Source organism: Euprymna scolopes, chromosome 26 (assembly GCF_053919585.1).
Source record: "Euprymna scolopes isolate OS-2025 chromosome 26, ASM5391958v1, whole genome shotgun sequence".
In the NCBI taxonomy this organism is placed as follows: Eukaryota; Metazoa; Mollusca; class Cephalopoda; order Sepiida; family Sepiolidae; genus Euprymna; species Euprymna scolopes.
This window is the reverse complement of record NC_136507.1, coordinates 56,307,896-56,325,392: the sequence shown is the minus strand read 5'-3', so window position 1 is coordinate 56,325,392 and position 17,497 is coordinate 56,307,896. Positions and strand designations below refer to the sequence as shown.

Sequence of the window (17,497 nt, the reverse complement as noted above, 5' to 3'; positions counted from 1 at the left end):
TATTCCGCCAGCCATCTTCAGGTGATTAACCACTGGGATAAGAATGCAGAGTCTTAACTGTATCCTCAGTAATTACTGCCTTCCATAGTTGTTGTTTCACCACGTTTTTGCTCAACTAATCCTCTGGTTCCAGGTGAGCATTGTCTGTGTTTCAATTCTACCAAAAGCTGGCCAGAAGATTAGTTGGCCAAAACGTGATGAGACGAAAAGTATGGAAGGAAGTAATTACTGAGGATATAATTAAGAGACTCAGCATTTCTATTCGGTCGCGGTTAACTACCTGACGAAGGCCAGAGGAATAGTTGGCCGAAACAACATGAAACAATTATGAAGATGAGGATAACAGTCCACAAACAAATAACTATACAAATTTCTGATCTCAAAGGATTTCATTAATAAAATCTGTACATTTGTTATCAGAATGTAGAGAGATTCTAAAAGTTCCCGAGACCAATGATGTAATTATTTAAGCAAACAACAAAAAAAATCTTTTGTTTTATTTTTTCATAGTTATTTAATTGCAAAGAAGCACCAGATTCTTTTTCAGAAGAGGTGGTTGTTGTTGCAGTAACTTCTTGCTTTTAGTCTTTGATCAAATAATCGACCAACAAAGAGTTTTTGTTATAAGGGAAAAAAAATCATCCAGCCTCATCGAAATAAAGAGAACCTCTGCGGCATTTTACCAGCTTTGTTCAGTAATGCCGACTGAATGTCTTCGTATCGTGGCAGTTTGGAAAGTGACCCATAAGCTGCAATAGCTGGTTTACTACTCAGCATTCGATTGGCCACACGTCGGATGTCATCAACTGTAATTTCAGCTGGGGATATAAAAAAAAAAAAAAATAAAAACCAGAAAAAAAAAAAAAAAAAAAAAAAATGAACATTTTATAGAAAGCAAAAAATATCAAGAATAATGCATTGTTTTTCTATGCAAAATCTTTCAACACTTAAAAATGATACAAGCATTACTATAAAATTTTTAAATCTTATTTTATGACAAACTAAAACAAGCAAACTTTTTTTTAATGAAAGCTGTAAACTATGTTAACATTAACTAGTGAGACCCTGTTGAAATTTTGTTGTGTTTTATACATCAATCTGTATACTTCATTGTTGTTTAATAATAATAGCAACAACAACAATCGGAACAGTCCCCAAAAAACGTGGAAAAAAGCCTAGGAGAAATCAGAATCAAGGGGAAGATTGCGATTATACAACAACTGAAATAAGGCAAACCCTTAAATGCGGAAACTAACACACATGAGCTACAAACACGAACTGGCTCTACAGAAACTGCAACAAAAGTAAAACAAAAAGATGGAAAGGAACAATAAATGGTACCAAGAAAACTAAAACCGCAAATAAATTCCCCCTCCCCAGCCAAAAGAGAAAAAAAAAAAAAAAAAAAAAAAAAATGGAGTCAACATCAAGTTGTGAAGGGTCAAGAAGAGGGAAATCATTAACCAAACCTTCACTGGATAAGTGCTAATTTGAACGGGGAACTTGGAGAGACTTGTTGTCACGCAAATTCCAGTAAAGGCCAATGATCACTGTTAGTGAGGTCAATGGCAAGCAACTGTTGTGATAATTCATTTGCAAAGGCTATAAAAAGAGACGGAGATTATATATATAGGGGCAACTACAGTTATCCTGGATAATCCGCTCTGGCAAAAATGTTACTTTTACTCTGACTACTGTTTGTGCAAATTTTTTTTTAATTCAAGGCGTAGTTATTGAGAAAAGTGCAAACGAAGTAACGGATGAACAGGAGTGATTTACTAGATCCAATCCTTTCTTTGTTGGGGGGATTAATCAGAGCGATTTCACTTAGATTATTTACCAATCATCATCTTTGCAGATTGGATGATCTTATTTTTTTCATGCATGTGAAAGGTGAAGAGGCACATACAAATATAAAGTGTATTATTATAGAGATGGCAATCAGGGTTTGCAGACATAGTTGTGAAAGGGCCAAACAGTTCGAAAGAATTTTGCCAGAAATGTTCATATTTAAAACACTTATGTCCAACAAAAATCTCTAACAGGGCTAACAAGACCACATCAGAGCAACTCAGCTGTGAGCTATTTCCCAAATAGTCAAGCATCTTATTCAGATGCATTTTTTTCAAACTTGGAAATCTGAGAGTCAAACTCGGGAACCAGTACAGAATTTTGAACTGAATCCTTTATTTAGTCCACCTGGTTGGTTGGTTGGTTGGTTTACGGCATATCAACCCTTTTCAGGTTATTTAATGCAGAATCCAGTGATTTTGAAGAAAAATTTTTTAATAGAATATATTGTTTTTTTTCTTTTTAAGTCAGTGTCTATTTAACCCATAGTTGGGACCCTAACAGGTACAAGCGGCGTGCAATAAGTAATGCCCCTGACCCACTTCCAGTTGTCTGATCTAGCTGAAATTTTGCATGTGCAATGGTTTCTATCTCTATGGGTTATGTGGCAAATTACAGCTCTGAAATAATTGTGGTTTCTGTTTTACAGGTGTTTGAACAGAGTCAGGTGTGAAATGGAGCCTGTTGAATGTCGAGCAGTGATCCGTTTTTTGTATTTGAAAGGACGCACACCACAGGAGACTTGATGAAATGAAAGAAACTTATGGTGATAATGCCCCATCATATGATCTTGTAAAACGCTGGCATCGTGAATTCAAACATGGCCGGAAGTCTGTGGAAACAGCTCCCAGACCTGGTCCCCCCCCCCTCCTTCTGCCATTGATGAGGCATCTGTCCGTCAAGTTGAGGCTGCCATTTTGGAAGATCGGCGCATTACTATTCGCCAAATAGCCCAAGATGTCAAGATTAGTACAGGGTCTGTATTCAAGAATTCTGGCGAAAGAACTGACCCATTAAATTATCGCCCTATTAGCCTCCTCCCACTTTTTGCCAAAATATTTGAGACCTTAATTAACCATGCTCTAGTCCAGCACCTTACAGATGCTAAACTTCTGACCGACCAACAATATGGATTTAGACAAGCCCGTTCCACGGCAGACATCCTCACTGTAATCTCTGAACGCATATACCATTCACTGGACAAAGCGGGAGAGGGCAGAGCGGTAGCTCTAGATATATCTAAGGCTTTTGACAGGGTATGGCATGAGGGTCTCCTCAGGAAGATTAGATCATACGGTATCACTGGTAGAATACTTAACATAATTAAATCCTTCTTAGATAAGAGAAAAATCCAGGTTGTCCTCGACAGTCGTACATCTAAACAATATGATATAAATGCGGGAGTGCCCCAGGGATCTATCCTTGGACCTCTGCTGTTCCTGATATTCATAAATGACCTCCCCGACAAAATTGCCTCTGAGATGGGTATATATGCTGATGACACCACACTCTATAGCAGGCACGACAGGAAAACAAATGAACATATATCTAAAGTAATGGCAGAAACACTAGAGGATGACCTCCAATCAGTAGTGGAATGGGGACAAAAATGGATGGTCACGTTCAATGCCGCCAAGACTAAACTGGTTTCATTCAATAATTACAAGAAACCATCTCTACCACCTATAGCAATGGCCAACGACTCTTTATCTGAGAGTACGTCTCAAGCTCCTTGGCCTAACGTTCACAGGAAACATGAGCTGGAACAATTACATCGAGAGCATTGCCAGGGCCGCTGCAAGGAAGGTGGGCTCTCTCTACCGTGCTAGAAAACTTCTAACACCCGAAAGTATCCTGTACCTCTACAAGGCCACCATTCGCCCATGTATGGAGTATTGCTGTCATATTTGGGCTGGTGCATCGGCTACTAGTCTCTCGCTCCTTGACAGGGTTCAAAAGAGAGTCGCAAATCTGATAGGCCCTAAACTGGCATCTAAGCTTCAGCCTCTGTCCCATCGTCGAAACGTTGCACCCCTCTGCCTGTTCTACAAGTATTATAATGGTGAATGCTCTGATGAACTGCAAGCACTTGTGCCCCCACGACGTAAACACCCTCGACAGACCCGACAAGCTACAAAATCCCACCCCCACACTGTAGAGATCCCTAGATGTAAAAGATCTTTCTACTCCAGTAGTTTCTTCCCCAGAACTGCTAGACTTTGGAATTCCATTCCAGGTCACTGCTTCCCCAACTGTACTGACATGCATAAGTTCAAGTGCAACGTGAACCAACATCTCGCTGCCCAAATCCCTACATAGTACCCCAGTAGATGTTTCCCCTGATAGTAGCCCCCTACACCAAAGTGGCAATGTGCCTTGTTTGGGGTGAAAATGTAAAAAAAATCATTCATGACCATTTGCATACCTTTATCTGCCAGATGGATTCCCAGGTTGCTCACACCATTCCAGAAGCGAGAACGCGTTGAGTGCTCGAGGATGAATTTGGAGATGTGTCAAAAAAATGAGTCAAAGTTTTTCAAAAGACTGATTACACAGGATGAAACGTGGGTCCATCACTATACAGAGACCAAAGCCCAGTCAATGCAGTGGAAGCACTTGGACTCACCACCTCCAAAGAAGGCAAGGGTGCAGCCCTCCGCTGGCAAGGTCATGCTCACAGTCTTCTGGGACCAGGACGGAGTAGTGATGACAGATTTCCTGGTAAAGGGTACCACAATTACAGGAGCCTATTATGCTTCATTTTTGAGGAAATTAAGGGAAGCTATCAAAATCAAAAGGCGGGGCAAGATCAGCAAAGGTACCCTCCTCCTGCAGGACAACGCTCTGATCCACAACTTGCATGTCACCAGATCAGAAGTATGGGCGTGTGGTTATGAAATCCTTCCCCATCCTCCCTACTATCTTGACCTTGCACCCTCTGAATTTCACCTTTTCCCAGTCATGAAGTTGTTTTTGAAAGGAAAGCATTTCCCAGATGATGCAGCCTTCATTTCTGAAGTCACGTTGTGGTTGGAGGACCAACCTGGGGTGTTCTACAGAAACGGTCTCCAGAGACGTATCAAACGATGGGAGAAATGCATAACTCTGGGTGGTTCCTATGTAGAGAAAGACTAATAACTGTGCCAAGTTTTGTTGCTCTACTGCTATGGGAAGTGGGTCAGGGGCATTACTTATTGCACACCCCTCGTAGTACCACTCAGGGTCAGAGTGAACCTAGGAGCAATGGCAATTAAGGGGTGGCGCCACACTCCCCAAAGCCCGCAAGCTGGGGTCTCACCATCAGATATAGTTTAAGGTCATATCCAGGACCAGTCCAGCTGGTAGATGGTTCTCATGCCATCAGCCATGATCTGTATCCATGGATTAAATAGTTGAGCTCAAAATTCTTTACAGGTCCCAAAGTTCAAGTAGAGGAATCCATAAGTTTGAAAAAAAACAAACTGCAACTTAAGTTTGGAGGTTACATTGTTGAAAACGTTATATATATATATTACTTCATTTAATCACATAAATTATTATACGAAGATATAATTTTGTATGTAAATTTACAGTATTTACTTCAACACTACATAGGTAGAGCTAGGTAGTAAGTTATGAATATATTGTCACATTTTCATAACTATAATTTGAATAATATAAATTATTAACACTCATCTGAAAAATTCTTGAAACAATATTTTATTTTATCAGTAAATTTAGTTTTAGAAATGCAATTAAAAAAAAAAACAAAAACACAGCACTAAATAATTCATATTATTTGAATTCCTCAGACTACTGTCCTCATCTTCAATTTTTCACATTTCAACTAATGTAACCTTTGACTTTCTTCAGGAACTTTTTCTGTCAAACTCAGGAATTCGTAAGCTTTTTTTTTTTCAAAATTCTGTGCAGGTTCCTGAATTTAACAGAAAGGTTCCAGAGTTGGACAAGATACAACTGAAGATCAGAGGTTACATTGACCAAAAAGTTGTGAAAACGAAACTAAAGCTGAGAACAGTAGGCTGTAGAATTCAAATAATATGAATTTCAAAAATTCAGAAACCGCAGTAACCAACATTAATAATTTAGTTAACATAAAAATTGCAAAAATAAATAAAAATTAAAAAAAAAAATGAGGCTTACAAATTTGATCGTAGAAATATTGAGGTGGTTTTCGATGATGATTTGCAAGCACTTGTCGTGCGACATCTTCAAACACAACTGGTCTCGCTTCAAGGTTCATCATCAGCATCGACTGAAGCTGGGTTTTGGCTCGGTTGAGTTCATCCTGACAAAAAAATGAAACAAATGAGAATGGAATGAAAGTACCAAAATGTCAACGTGAAACTGCCATTAACTGAGGTTAAAGAAATGATGAAAGAAAATTTTGAAATTGCAATTAAATTCTGTAAAACTTTTCATTTTGATTTTCTTGCTTTTATACGTTTTGTGCAATTTGAAAAAGAAAAAAAAGAAAAGTCACTAATTTGAAAAAAAAAAAAAAAAAATTTTTTTTCAGAGAAAATAGTTGTTTTACAAGATATCAACTATCCAGTAATTTTGAAAAAAAAAAAAAGTTTTTATGCTTCAAATTCTTTATATCTTCAAATATTTATTCATGACATTTGGTTTGTTTTGTAGAGGAAATTCTTTTTTTTTTTGACTTTGCAGAACATTGAGTTTTGCAAAGGAGAAAAGAAAAAAAAACTATCAATGTTTGGTGCATTTTAGGTCAGGAAGCAGGTAGCATCATATCAGAGAAAATAAGAAATTTTTTCTTTACAGAAAAGAGATAAAAAAGAAAAGAGATAAAAATATCAATGATAATAAAAACAAAACAAAAAACAAACTGCTAATTTACCTCATATACAACTCCCGCGGTGTTGACAAGTTCTCGAATAATTACTTCTACAACATGTCGAAGCTGCAAATGAAATTAAATTTTATTAATCTTAGTCACAAATGACAAGTGGTGGGAAAAAGGGAATATAGGGAGAGATAACAGGAAGAATCTAAGCGGATGACAGAAATAAATAAATGATGTAAATAAAGAAGAAATTAATATTTTACTAACGTTATTTGTGAAACTAAGCCAATGTCGTTGCAAGGAGATGGTAAGTTTTTTTTCTCCAACACTTGGGGTGTGCTTATAAACGATATATTTTCACAATTGACTAACAACACTAATGTAGAAATGTTGACCCAGTCACAGACTGTTTGATAAAGAAAATATTGTAATCCACAGATGTATGTTTTGTTGTGAGATAACTCATTAGTATGGCTAGACCCCGAAATTTGAACATCAGAAAATTTCCAACTGTAACTTATGGCGTTGAATTACTCAATATGCATAAACAAAGTATTTTATTTAAAAACTGATACCCAACAGACACTGTATAATTTTTAAATAAAATACTGGCTCTTTCAGAACCTATGATTAAGCACTTTACTGCTTACCTCCGTTTTACATACTCTCAAATTATTACCACTTCCAGATTTTCCTTGTCCAAGGAACAAAATGGTTGGTACACTTATTCTTAACTTACCTGTGATGGATGGGAACTTGCATGAATACAAAAGAGTCCACTATCATCATATGCATGATTGTATGCGGTCGCGTTGTACATCCAATGATGCCTATACAAAACACAGAGAGGTAAGAGAAAGAAAGTTAAAATCGTTCAAGTGTTGTCAATTAAAAAACAAACAAATAATGAGAGAAAAAAAAAGTGGGTTTTGCTGATGTTAAGTATCTGATTAAAACTTCAAAATGGAAAGAATTTTATGCGGCCAGATAAGTTGTACAGGATGATGAAACGGACGGATAAATCCACATAATATATTATTAGACAAAAATAGATCCACTTCATATATCTATTATTAGACAAAAAGAAATCCACTTAATATATCTATTATTAGACAAAAATAAATCCACATAATATATCTATTATTAGACAAAAATAAATCCACGTAATATATCTATTATTAGACAAAAAGAAATCCACTTAATATATCTATTATTAGACAAAAAGAAATCCACGTAATATATCTTTTATTAGACAAAAATAAATCCACTTAATATATCTATTATTAGACAAAAAGAAATCCACTTAATATATCTTTTATTAGACAAAAATAGATCCACGTAATATATCTATTATTAGACAAAAATAGATCCACGTAATATATCTATTATTAGACAAAAATAGATCCACTTAATATATCTATTATTAGACAAAAATAAATCCACGTAATATATCTTTTATTAGACAAAAATAAATCCACTTAATATATCTATTATTAGACAAAAAGAAATCCACTTAATATATCTATTATTAGACAAAAATAAATCCACTTAATATATCTATTATTAGACAAAAATAAATCCACGTAATATATCTTTTATTAGACAAAAATAAATCCACTTAATATATCTATTATTAGACAAAAAGAAATCCACTTAATATATCTATTATCAGACAAAAATAGATCCACTTCATATATCTATTATTAGACAAAAAGAAATCCACTTCATATATCTATTATTAGACAAAAAGAAATCCACGTAATATATCTATTATTAGACAAAAAGAAATCCACTTAATATATCTATTATTAGACAAAAATAGAGTTCATGAATGTTAGCTTCCCTCGGACCTATTCGCTATGTATTTTAATCATACAAAGTACATGTTAAAATAGACCACAGTTCTGTGACTGAGTTATAGTTGAGAAAAAAATTCTATTAAAACCTGTAAATTTAGAAAATTAATATGATACAGATTTTTTTTTTTTTGTTTATGATTAATTTTTTGGTGATACAGTGCCTCCTTCAGGAGTGGAATCAGTTTTTGTTTTATCTCTTCATTTTTCCTTCTGTTGTCACTCGAAAAGTGAAGTTTGCACAGTGAGATTTTAAATACTTATTTGAAAAAAAAAAAATTCTGCATAGTATTAACTTTCTAATAAATTCAAATTTAAACACTACTGAAGTGTTTTAATTTGTATTGGTTGCTGATCTCATCTTGATTGTTATTTTCACAACTTTTCGGCCAATGTAACCTCCAACCTTTTCCAGGTGTATCTTATCAAGCTCTATAATCTTTGTCAAACTTGGAAATCTGTTCAGAATTTCGAATGAAACCCTTTATTTAATCCACAGTAATAGCATGCTCTTGCCCCATCAGCCATGACCGAGTAGAAGTTGTAATTCGCAATTGTATTTTAAGTATCACCCACATTGAACATCCAGAAGTCCTTTATCTGTTATACCACAAGTTCTTGCTGATACACCTGAAGAAAGTCAGAGGTTACATCAAAAACATTTGTGAAAATAACACTAAAAAACAATTATCCAAATGATCTGAATTTCAATCCTCATCTAAAACAATTTCGAGACAATGTTTTAATTGTTCTAATTAATTTGTAATTAAGTGAAATTCACCAATCTCTTAGCTATCAATGTTTTTCTCCCCTCCATGTTCATTCAACTATTCGCTAATATTAATGTATCTCATGCATCATATTTCGTTAAACGTCTATTTTACATGCTAGCATGTAAAATAGACGTTAAACCAAATATTCGTGAGAGACATTAAGAAATATTGAATAGTTGAATCAACATATACTTCTCCAGCCTTATTTGTTACCGTCTGACCCAAATCCATAAGCATATGAGAACTGAAAACAAAAATAACGTTGTTAAAGATATAAATGGATTACATAGAAAAATGCAAGCATGGAAAGTAATATGGTTAAGATTAAACTTAGAAAAGTAAAAGGACTAGTTAAAACTGGAAAAGAGAAAGACAAGATGTTCTAGCAAAAATATAATAAATTTATAACTTTAAATATTGCAATATTAGGAATAAAAAAAAAAAAAAAAAAAAAAAAAAAAAAAATTCAATTTAACATTATATAATCAATTCCACAGGTCGAAATCTCCTATATATTAAGTTTCAAGTCTGTAGACCAAAAATTGACAGTAGTTTGGTAGAGACTGTTCCTCAGACAGACAAGGTCACTTTATATACACACACACACACACACACACTAGTCTTTATCATAGATGAAGAGTGTTCCTTCTATTATTATTATTATTATTATTATTGATTATTATCTAATTATTGCATGTCGTGATCTGATCATCTAGTAGGTATGGGGTTGAAAAACTTAACTTGACAAAATCATGTTGATGACTCAAGCGTGGAATCTGTTACTAAAAAACCTCAAAAGCTTCTTCATACTGAACAAAACAACCTTAGTTTTTTTTTGTTTTTTTAAAACTATTCAGTTTTAAGAGCATATTTATAGCAATATTAGGGACAAGCAGAACAGGTTTCATGTTAACTTTCCATGTAGGATTAAAAATTCAATAATATTTCTTAATGTCTCTCATGCATATTTGGTTTAATGTCTATTTTAAATGCTAGCATGCAAAATGGATGTTAAACCAAATACGATGATGCATGAGAGACATTAATATTAGCAAATAGTTTCCAATTCACATTCGAATGATGTTTGTTTGTTTGTTTGTTTGTTCTGTTTTACGGCATATCAACCACTTTGGGGTCATTTAATGCCGAAAGGTTCGTTATGTTGTGTTAAATATTGGTTTGTTCTTCTTAAGGTTTTTCTTTTTTTTTGGGGGGGGGGGTCTTTCCTTATATTTTTGAGTATATTTTAGTTTCTTTCAGAAAATTGATAATTTTTTGGGGATCAATCTTGTTTAATATTGTTTTCAGATTTTTTTCTTGGTAATACTTTGTTCGGATTTGTTCAAGGTCAATGCAGTTTGTCAGTATATGGTGTATTGTGTAGGGTTCTTGACACGTTATACAGTTTGGTGTCTCCTCCCCTTTTAGTAGATGTGAGTGGGTGATGTGAGTGTGACCTATTCGCAGTCTGGTCATTACTACCTCTTCCTTTCTTGTTAACTTTTTGGTGTTTCTCGTTCCAATATTTGGTGTTATTTGGAATAGTTTGTTTTTGGTGCATGAGCTCCAGTTTTCTTGCCATTTTCTCTTCAAAAATGTGTTTATTTTAGTCTTTAGGTCTGTATAGGGGATTTTTCCACTTATGTGGTTTTGTTGCAGAGTTTCCTTTGCTGCCTTATCTGCTTGTTCATTCATGTATATGCCGATATGGCTTGGTATCCAGCAAAAGATAATGTTTTTTTTCATGGTTATGGCATCTATTTTGTTTAGCAATTTTGTAATAAGTGGGTTTGTCATTTTTTTTTCTTTTAGAGATATGAGTATTGAAAGTGAGTCAGTAAATATGATATATTTTTGATGGTCATCATTGGTTATTATATTCAGTGCCGAATCTATGGCTGTTGCTTCTGCGCTGAAAATAGAAGATTCGTTTGGGAGCCTTTTCTTTAGTTTTATTTTTTTGTGGATGGCTGCGCATCCTACTTTATCTCCATCTTTTGATCCGTCAGTGTAAATTTGTGTATATTCTTTGTATGTATTCTGGATGATAAGTAGTTCTTCATGGAAGGTTGATGGGTGGGTTTTCGTTTTGGGATATTTATTTAATTTTAATATTATGTGTGGTTGTTTGATCATCCAGGGTGGAGTTTTTGATTTGTTATATTTATGTATTTTTGTAATGTCCATTTGGGCTTCTGTGAGAAGGTTTTTTATCCGGAGGCTGTAGGGCTTGATGATATTTTCTTTCTTGTTGAAGAGATGTGTGTATTGTGGGTGGAGGGTACATTGGTATGCAGGATTTGTTGGACACGATACCAGCTTTAGGTAATATTGTAGCGCTAACTTCTGTCGTCTTAGAATCAGTGGAGGCTCATGGGCCTCTATATAGAGGCTTTCTACTGGAGAGGTTCTAAATGCTCCCAAGGCTAATCTTAATCCTTGATGATGGATTGTATTTAGTTCTTTTATGTAGGACTTCCTTGCTGCTCCATAGATGAAGCATCCATAGTCCATTTTAGATCTGATTAGAGTTTGGTATAATTTCAATAATGTGACTTTGTCTGCACCCCAATCGGTGTGTGCTAGGACTTTGATCAATTGCATTGTCTTTTGGCATTTTGCTTTTAAATATTTTATATGCGGTATAAAGTTCAATTTTTTATCGAATATAATACCTAAATATTTATGTTGGTCGGTGAGTGGGATGTTCTTGTTATCCAGTTTCAGGTTGGGGTCGTGGTGGAATTTTCGTAATTTGCAAAAGTGGATGCATTTAGTTTTTTCCTCTGAGAATGTAAATCCATTTTCTATGGCCCATTTGTTTATTTTATTCAGACAGAGTTGTAGTTTGCGTTCGGCTGTTTGTATATATTTAGATTGGTAGTATATAAGTAGGTCGTCCACGTATAGGGCGTTTTCAATTCCTGGGTCTATGTTTTTTATGATATTGTTTATTTTAATGTTGAAGAGGGTGACAGACAGGATACTGCCTTGGGGGACCCCCATTTCTTGATCTTTTTGGACTGAATAAGTGTTGTCCATCCGTACTTGGAAGTTTCTATTTGTTAAGAAATTTCTGATAATTTCTGGCATTCTACCCCTAAGTCCTAGTTCATACAGGTCTTTTTGGATTCCGTATTTCCAAGCGGTGTCATACGCCTTTTGCATGTCAAAAAAAATTGCTATTAGATGTTCTTTTTTTGCAAATGCTTCTCTTATGCGTGTTTCCAGTTTTATTAAGTGATCGGTGGGGCTTCTATTTTTCCTGAAACCCGACTGGCTTTCTGTAATTAGATTTTTGCTTTCCAAGTACCAATTTAACCTTTCGTTAATCATTCTCTCAAAAGTTTTGCACAAACAACTAGTTAGTGCAATGGGTCGGTAGTTTGTTGGGTTTGTATGGTCTTTTTTTGGTTTGGGTATTGGGATTACTGTTGCCTGCTTCCAGTTTTTTGGAATGTTGTTAGTTATCCATATCTCATTGTAAATTTGTAATAAGTAGTCCAGTGATGGTTTTGGTAGTTTTTTGAGGAATTGATAATGGATCTCGTCGGGGCCGACTGCTGTATCGGGAGATTTGTTTATTGCCTCCTCTAGTTCTGCACTGTTGAATAATTGATTGTAGTTTTCTTCATTTTTTGATTTGAAGTTTATTTTTATTTTTTCTTCATTTTTCTTTATAGCTTGGAATTTTTTATTTTGGTTTTTTGATGATGAGTTCATTGAGAATTGTTCTGCTAATTTATTTGCGATATTTTGTTTGTCGGTAATCTTTGTGTTGTCGCATATAAGGTGTTTAATAGGGTTCTTTGTATTTTTTCCTGCTATTTTTCTGACCATCTCCCATACTTTTTTGGGTTTTGTGTTTTGATTAATTTTTGTTACATAGTCTTTCCACGAGTTCCGTTTTGATTCTTTGATAGTTTTCCGTGCTTTGGCTTTGCTGTTTTTATAGGTGTCCAAATTTTCTTTCGTTGGACTGTTTTTGAATTTCCTTAGGTTTGCACGTCTGGCTCTTATAGCTTCTTTGCATTCTTTATTGTACCAGGGTTTGTTATATTTTGTAGTAGTGGAACTTTTTGGTATGTTCTCCTCGGCTATTGTGAGTAGGGTGTTGCTGAAATATGTGATGTGTTCTAAGTCAGGATTCGCTTCAGGTATTAATCTGTATTGACATGTATTTTGGAAATTTTCCCAATTTGCCTTTTGTAAATTCCAGCGGGGTGTTTTGTCTTCTGGCTTGGGATTCTCGTTTTCTATTATGATTGGGAAGTGGTCACTTCCGCATGTATCCTTATGTGTTCTCCAGCTATAATCCATGTATATAGTTGGGTCACATAGTGTTATATCGATTGCTGATAGGGTTCCCGTTGGTGGGTGCATATATGTATTCTCTTTGTTGTTGAGTAGGCATAGATCATTTTGGTTAATTATTTTTTCTATGGTTTGGCCTCTTTTGTTGTTTTTTTTACTGCCCCACCATATATTGTGACTATTGAAGTCTCCCAACAGTAGAAAAGGTTTAGGTAGTTGTTTGATTATATTGTTTAATTCTGTTTCGTTTATTGTTTCATTTGGTGGTATATAGAGTGAGCATAGGGTTACTGTTTTGTGTAGTGTTGCAGTTATTGCAACAGCTTGCATATTTGTTTTTAAGTTCACTTTGCTGTGTGGAATGTTTTCGTTTATCAGTATTGATGATCCACCGGTGGCTTTGCATGATAATTTGTTTATGTGGTTGTATATTGAGTAGTGTTTTATGTTAATTTTGTCATTTTCTTTTAAGTGTGTTTCCTGTAGGCAAATTATTGCAGGACATAAGGATTTGATAAGTATTTGCATTTCTTCGATATTAATTTTTAATCCTCTTATGTTCCACTGTAGGATTTTGTTAGTCATGGTTTATATTTTCTTTTGGTTTTGGACTGTTGGTGTTTATGTCTACGTCCATAGTTTCGATGTTAGTTTGGGTGTTTCTTTTGGAAGTGGATGGTCTGTTTCTTGTTTCTGGTGAGAGGCTTTTTTTGGGTTTTGGTCTGGGACTTTTAGATTTACTTTGTCTTGACTGTCTTTTTTGGCTACCAGTTTCAACTAGTTCAAATTTATTTTCATTTTCAATTAATACTAATTCTGTTTTTTGTTTGTCATTTTGTTTTTGGGGGGTAGTTTTTTTGTTGTTCTGTTCTATTTCCATTTTTTCTGTTGTTGTGTGTTTATTTTTAACATCTGTTTTTGTCCTTGTTAGTGACTTGGATCTTTCACGTTTTGATAATTGAGGAGGTTTCATTTCTTTAGAGATTGATTCCTCAATATTGATGGAAGTTTTTCTGATTTCCTTTGTTTCGTTTTCTTTTATACTGGGTTGTTCGTTTCTGACTTTTATTTGGCTGTTAGAATTTATTTTCAGTTCTGATAAAAAAGATTTTAATTCTTCAAGTATGTTCTTTAGTTCTTTTGCTAGGTTTGCAATTTCTGGAGCAAGGTTTAGTTCATTGTAGTTGTACATTTTGTTTGCTTGTTGGGTTATTGTGGCATATGAGTTTTTGGTGCGATTTGTGACTTCTTTGCGGGCTTCTTGGAAGGTTATATTTTTTTGATATTTGATTGTTATTATTTCCTTCTCTTGCTTATATATTTTGCACTGTTTTGAGTGAGAGTGGTGCTCTTCTTGACAGTTTGTGCATTTGGTTTTATTTGGACAGTCTTCTTCATCGTGGTCTGGGTTTTTTTCACTGCAGTTTCCACATGTGAAGAATCTTAGACATTGGTCTTTATTATGTCCAAACTTTTGGCAGTTGTAGCATTGTAAAGGTTTTGGAATGTATTGTTCTATTTTCGTTCTTTCATAACCTATATTGATGGTCTCTGGTATTTGAGGATAATTGAAAGTTAATATATAAGTGTTTGTATATATTACCTCTCCTTTTTTTTTAAATGTGATTCTTTTTACATCTGTGACCCCTTGGTTTTTTAGTTCTGTTTTGATTTCTTCTGTTGTGCAGACGGAGATTTCCTGGTTTTTTATGACTCCTTTGGAGTAGTTTAGTGTTTGGTGTGGATAAGCTTTGATGTTTGTTTCATGCAATTTTTGTAGTTGAAGTAGAGTTTTGGCCTGTTTTTTATTTTGTACTTCTACCAATATGGTACCATTCCTTAATTTTTTGACATTTTTAGGTGTTATTTTGCTTGATATTACCTTTTGGATAATGAAGGGTGACATTTTAGTTAACGGTATATTAGACGTTGCTTCTAGCACGATGAATCTTGGAAAGTTTGTATCTTCATTGTCGCTGTCAGAGTCTATTTCTGTGTGTGGTCTCTTGGATTTTTTGGCATTCATAATAATTTTTGAAAAATTCATCAGCCATGCTCCCCACCCTCCTCGGAGCCCCTTATGGGGAAGAACTATGAGGGGGTAAATCCCATTCGCCTCGGTTCTCCAGGGCTACATAGCTGGTATACTCAAACATGGGGAGGTTTCCAAGCATTCACAATATATGGTTATGCCCACCCAAGTATGGGATTTCCCTGTATTTTTATTATTCCTGATGGTTACCTTTTTCCCAGCTTGATTGACCCTTCAGCCATCGCTTATTAACTCAGTTTATTGTTTATGTTGAGTGTTAGTGTGTTTTTGTTTGGATTGTCTGAATTAGTGCTTGTCATGACCAACCGATTGATTGGATCGGGCCTATCCAACCTCCCGTCTAGCCTAGTAAGGGCCAAAGTGGTGTGTTGTAGTATCATGTTATTATTTCCTAGGCATGTTCCACTCAACCACCAGGATCCCGTTCTTAATGCATTACGGGTTGCCACCAACGGTCAACTGGTGGTCCCATTGAAGGATTTTTACCCTCTGCAGGGGGGCAGTTGGTATGTTCTATCGCCCTACCAACTAGGCAAAAAAAAAAAAGGGGTGAGAAGGTGAAGGAAAAAGAAAACGAGGGAGGGGAAGGGGAGGAGAATGTTGTTTTTGTTTTTGTTTTCGCAGAACATGACTAAGTTTTGCAAAAGGGAATAAAAAAAACAAAGACATCTATGTAGGTGCGTTTCATCTCAGGAAGTCAGTAGACAGCCTGATCTGGTAGCACCAGTCGAATGATGTTACTGGCACAGTACGTGGATGTGGCAAATTGGTTGAGAGAATATTTCATCTGAACAACTAATGGCTGATGAGTTTTTTGATAACTGCTTTCTCTTCCCCCATAAGGGGGTGGGTAAGGAGTGGGGAGTTTTTTTTTCTTTGTGCAAATGCATATCTTACAGAACAAATAATACTGTAAAGAAATTTTTGAAGCCAAATTTCATTTTTTGACGTATCTTAATAATGCTTGTAAAAGTGTTTAAGATGAAATTAAAATGGTGAAAAGATTGCATTCTTGTCCAAAATTTCCATGATATCAAAGAATTTCCCCGATATCAAAGAACCATAAAAAAGAAATCTGTATGATGGACTTACTAGTGGTGAAATAAAAATCTGTTCTAAAAAGAATTGTAAATTAATCAAGTAGTTTTATTTTTACAAAGAAAATCATTTTTTTTTTTTTTTTACATAGGCATCACCACATTATCAAGGCCAAGAGGCCACTCAAGGATAAGGGTTAAAGAGTGTACAGTAGAAATTGGACAATATAGTAATCATTAGTAACGAAAATTTGGTAAATTTGATAACTTATATGGAACGGCTCATCAAGAACTTATTTACTTTAGACTTGAACACAACCATATTGCAGTCAGCTGGAAAGCAGGAAAACGGAAGACAATTCCACAGGCGTGCAGTTCTAAGAAAGAAGCTTTGTTCATGGAATCTACGTTTAGGTTTAGGCACAGATAAAGAGTGGGGGGAATTATTGATAGTGTTTACAGCTAGACGAGTGTTTCTTGTGAAAGTTTGGCGAGGGGGGACCATAGATTGCAGCGAAGAGAAAAGGACATCTCCTACGAGGCTACGAAGTCTATTTTGAACTCTATCAAGGCAGGACAAGTCCTTTCTAGCAGCTCCTGCCCAGATGTGGCAACAGTATTCCATCTTTGGACGTACCTGGCTCTTATATAGATAGAGAATAGCATCAGCAGTGAGATATTTACCGGATCGATAAAAGTGATTAATGGGAATTTGTAGACATTACAACATAAATGTCACAAGTTTGAATTATTGTTGAATTATTTTCCATTTTTAGATTGTTTTTAAAATGGTAGATAAGACCACC

General features: G+C 35.0%; 1 protein-coding gene across 1 annotated transcript in view; it reads right to left on the bottom strand.

The window, feature by feature from the left end:
• Positions 1–457: 457 nt before the first annotated feature.
• Positions 458–17,497, bottom strand: part of LOC145248072 (mitochondrial-processing peptidase subunit alpha-like) — a 59,995-nt gene continuing 42,955 nt past the window's right edge. Inside the window, exons 9-12 of the mRNA XM_080109845.1 lie at positions 7,398–7,488; positions 6,713–6,775; positions 5,995–6,139; positions 458–818 (exon numbers count right to left, since the gene is read on the bottom strand). Coding sequence (XP_079965971.1) covers positions 649–818; positions 5,995–6,139; positions 6,713–6,775; positions 7,398–7,488 — 469 coding nt within the window. The 3' untranslated portion in view covers positions 458–648. The remainder of the gene's footprint in view (positions 819–5,994; positions 6,140–6,712; positions 6,776–7,397; positions 7,489–17,497) is intronic.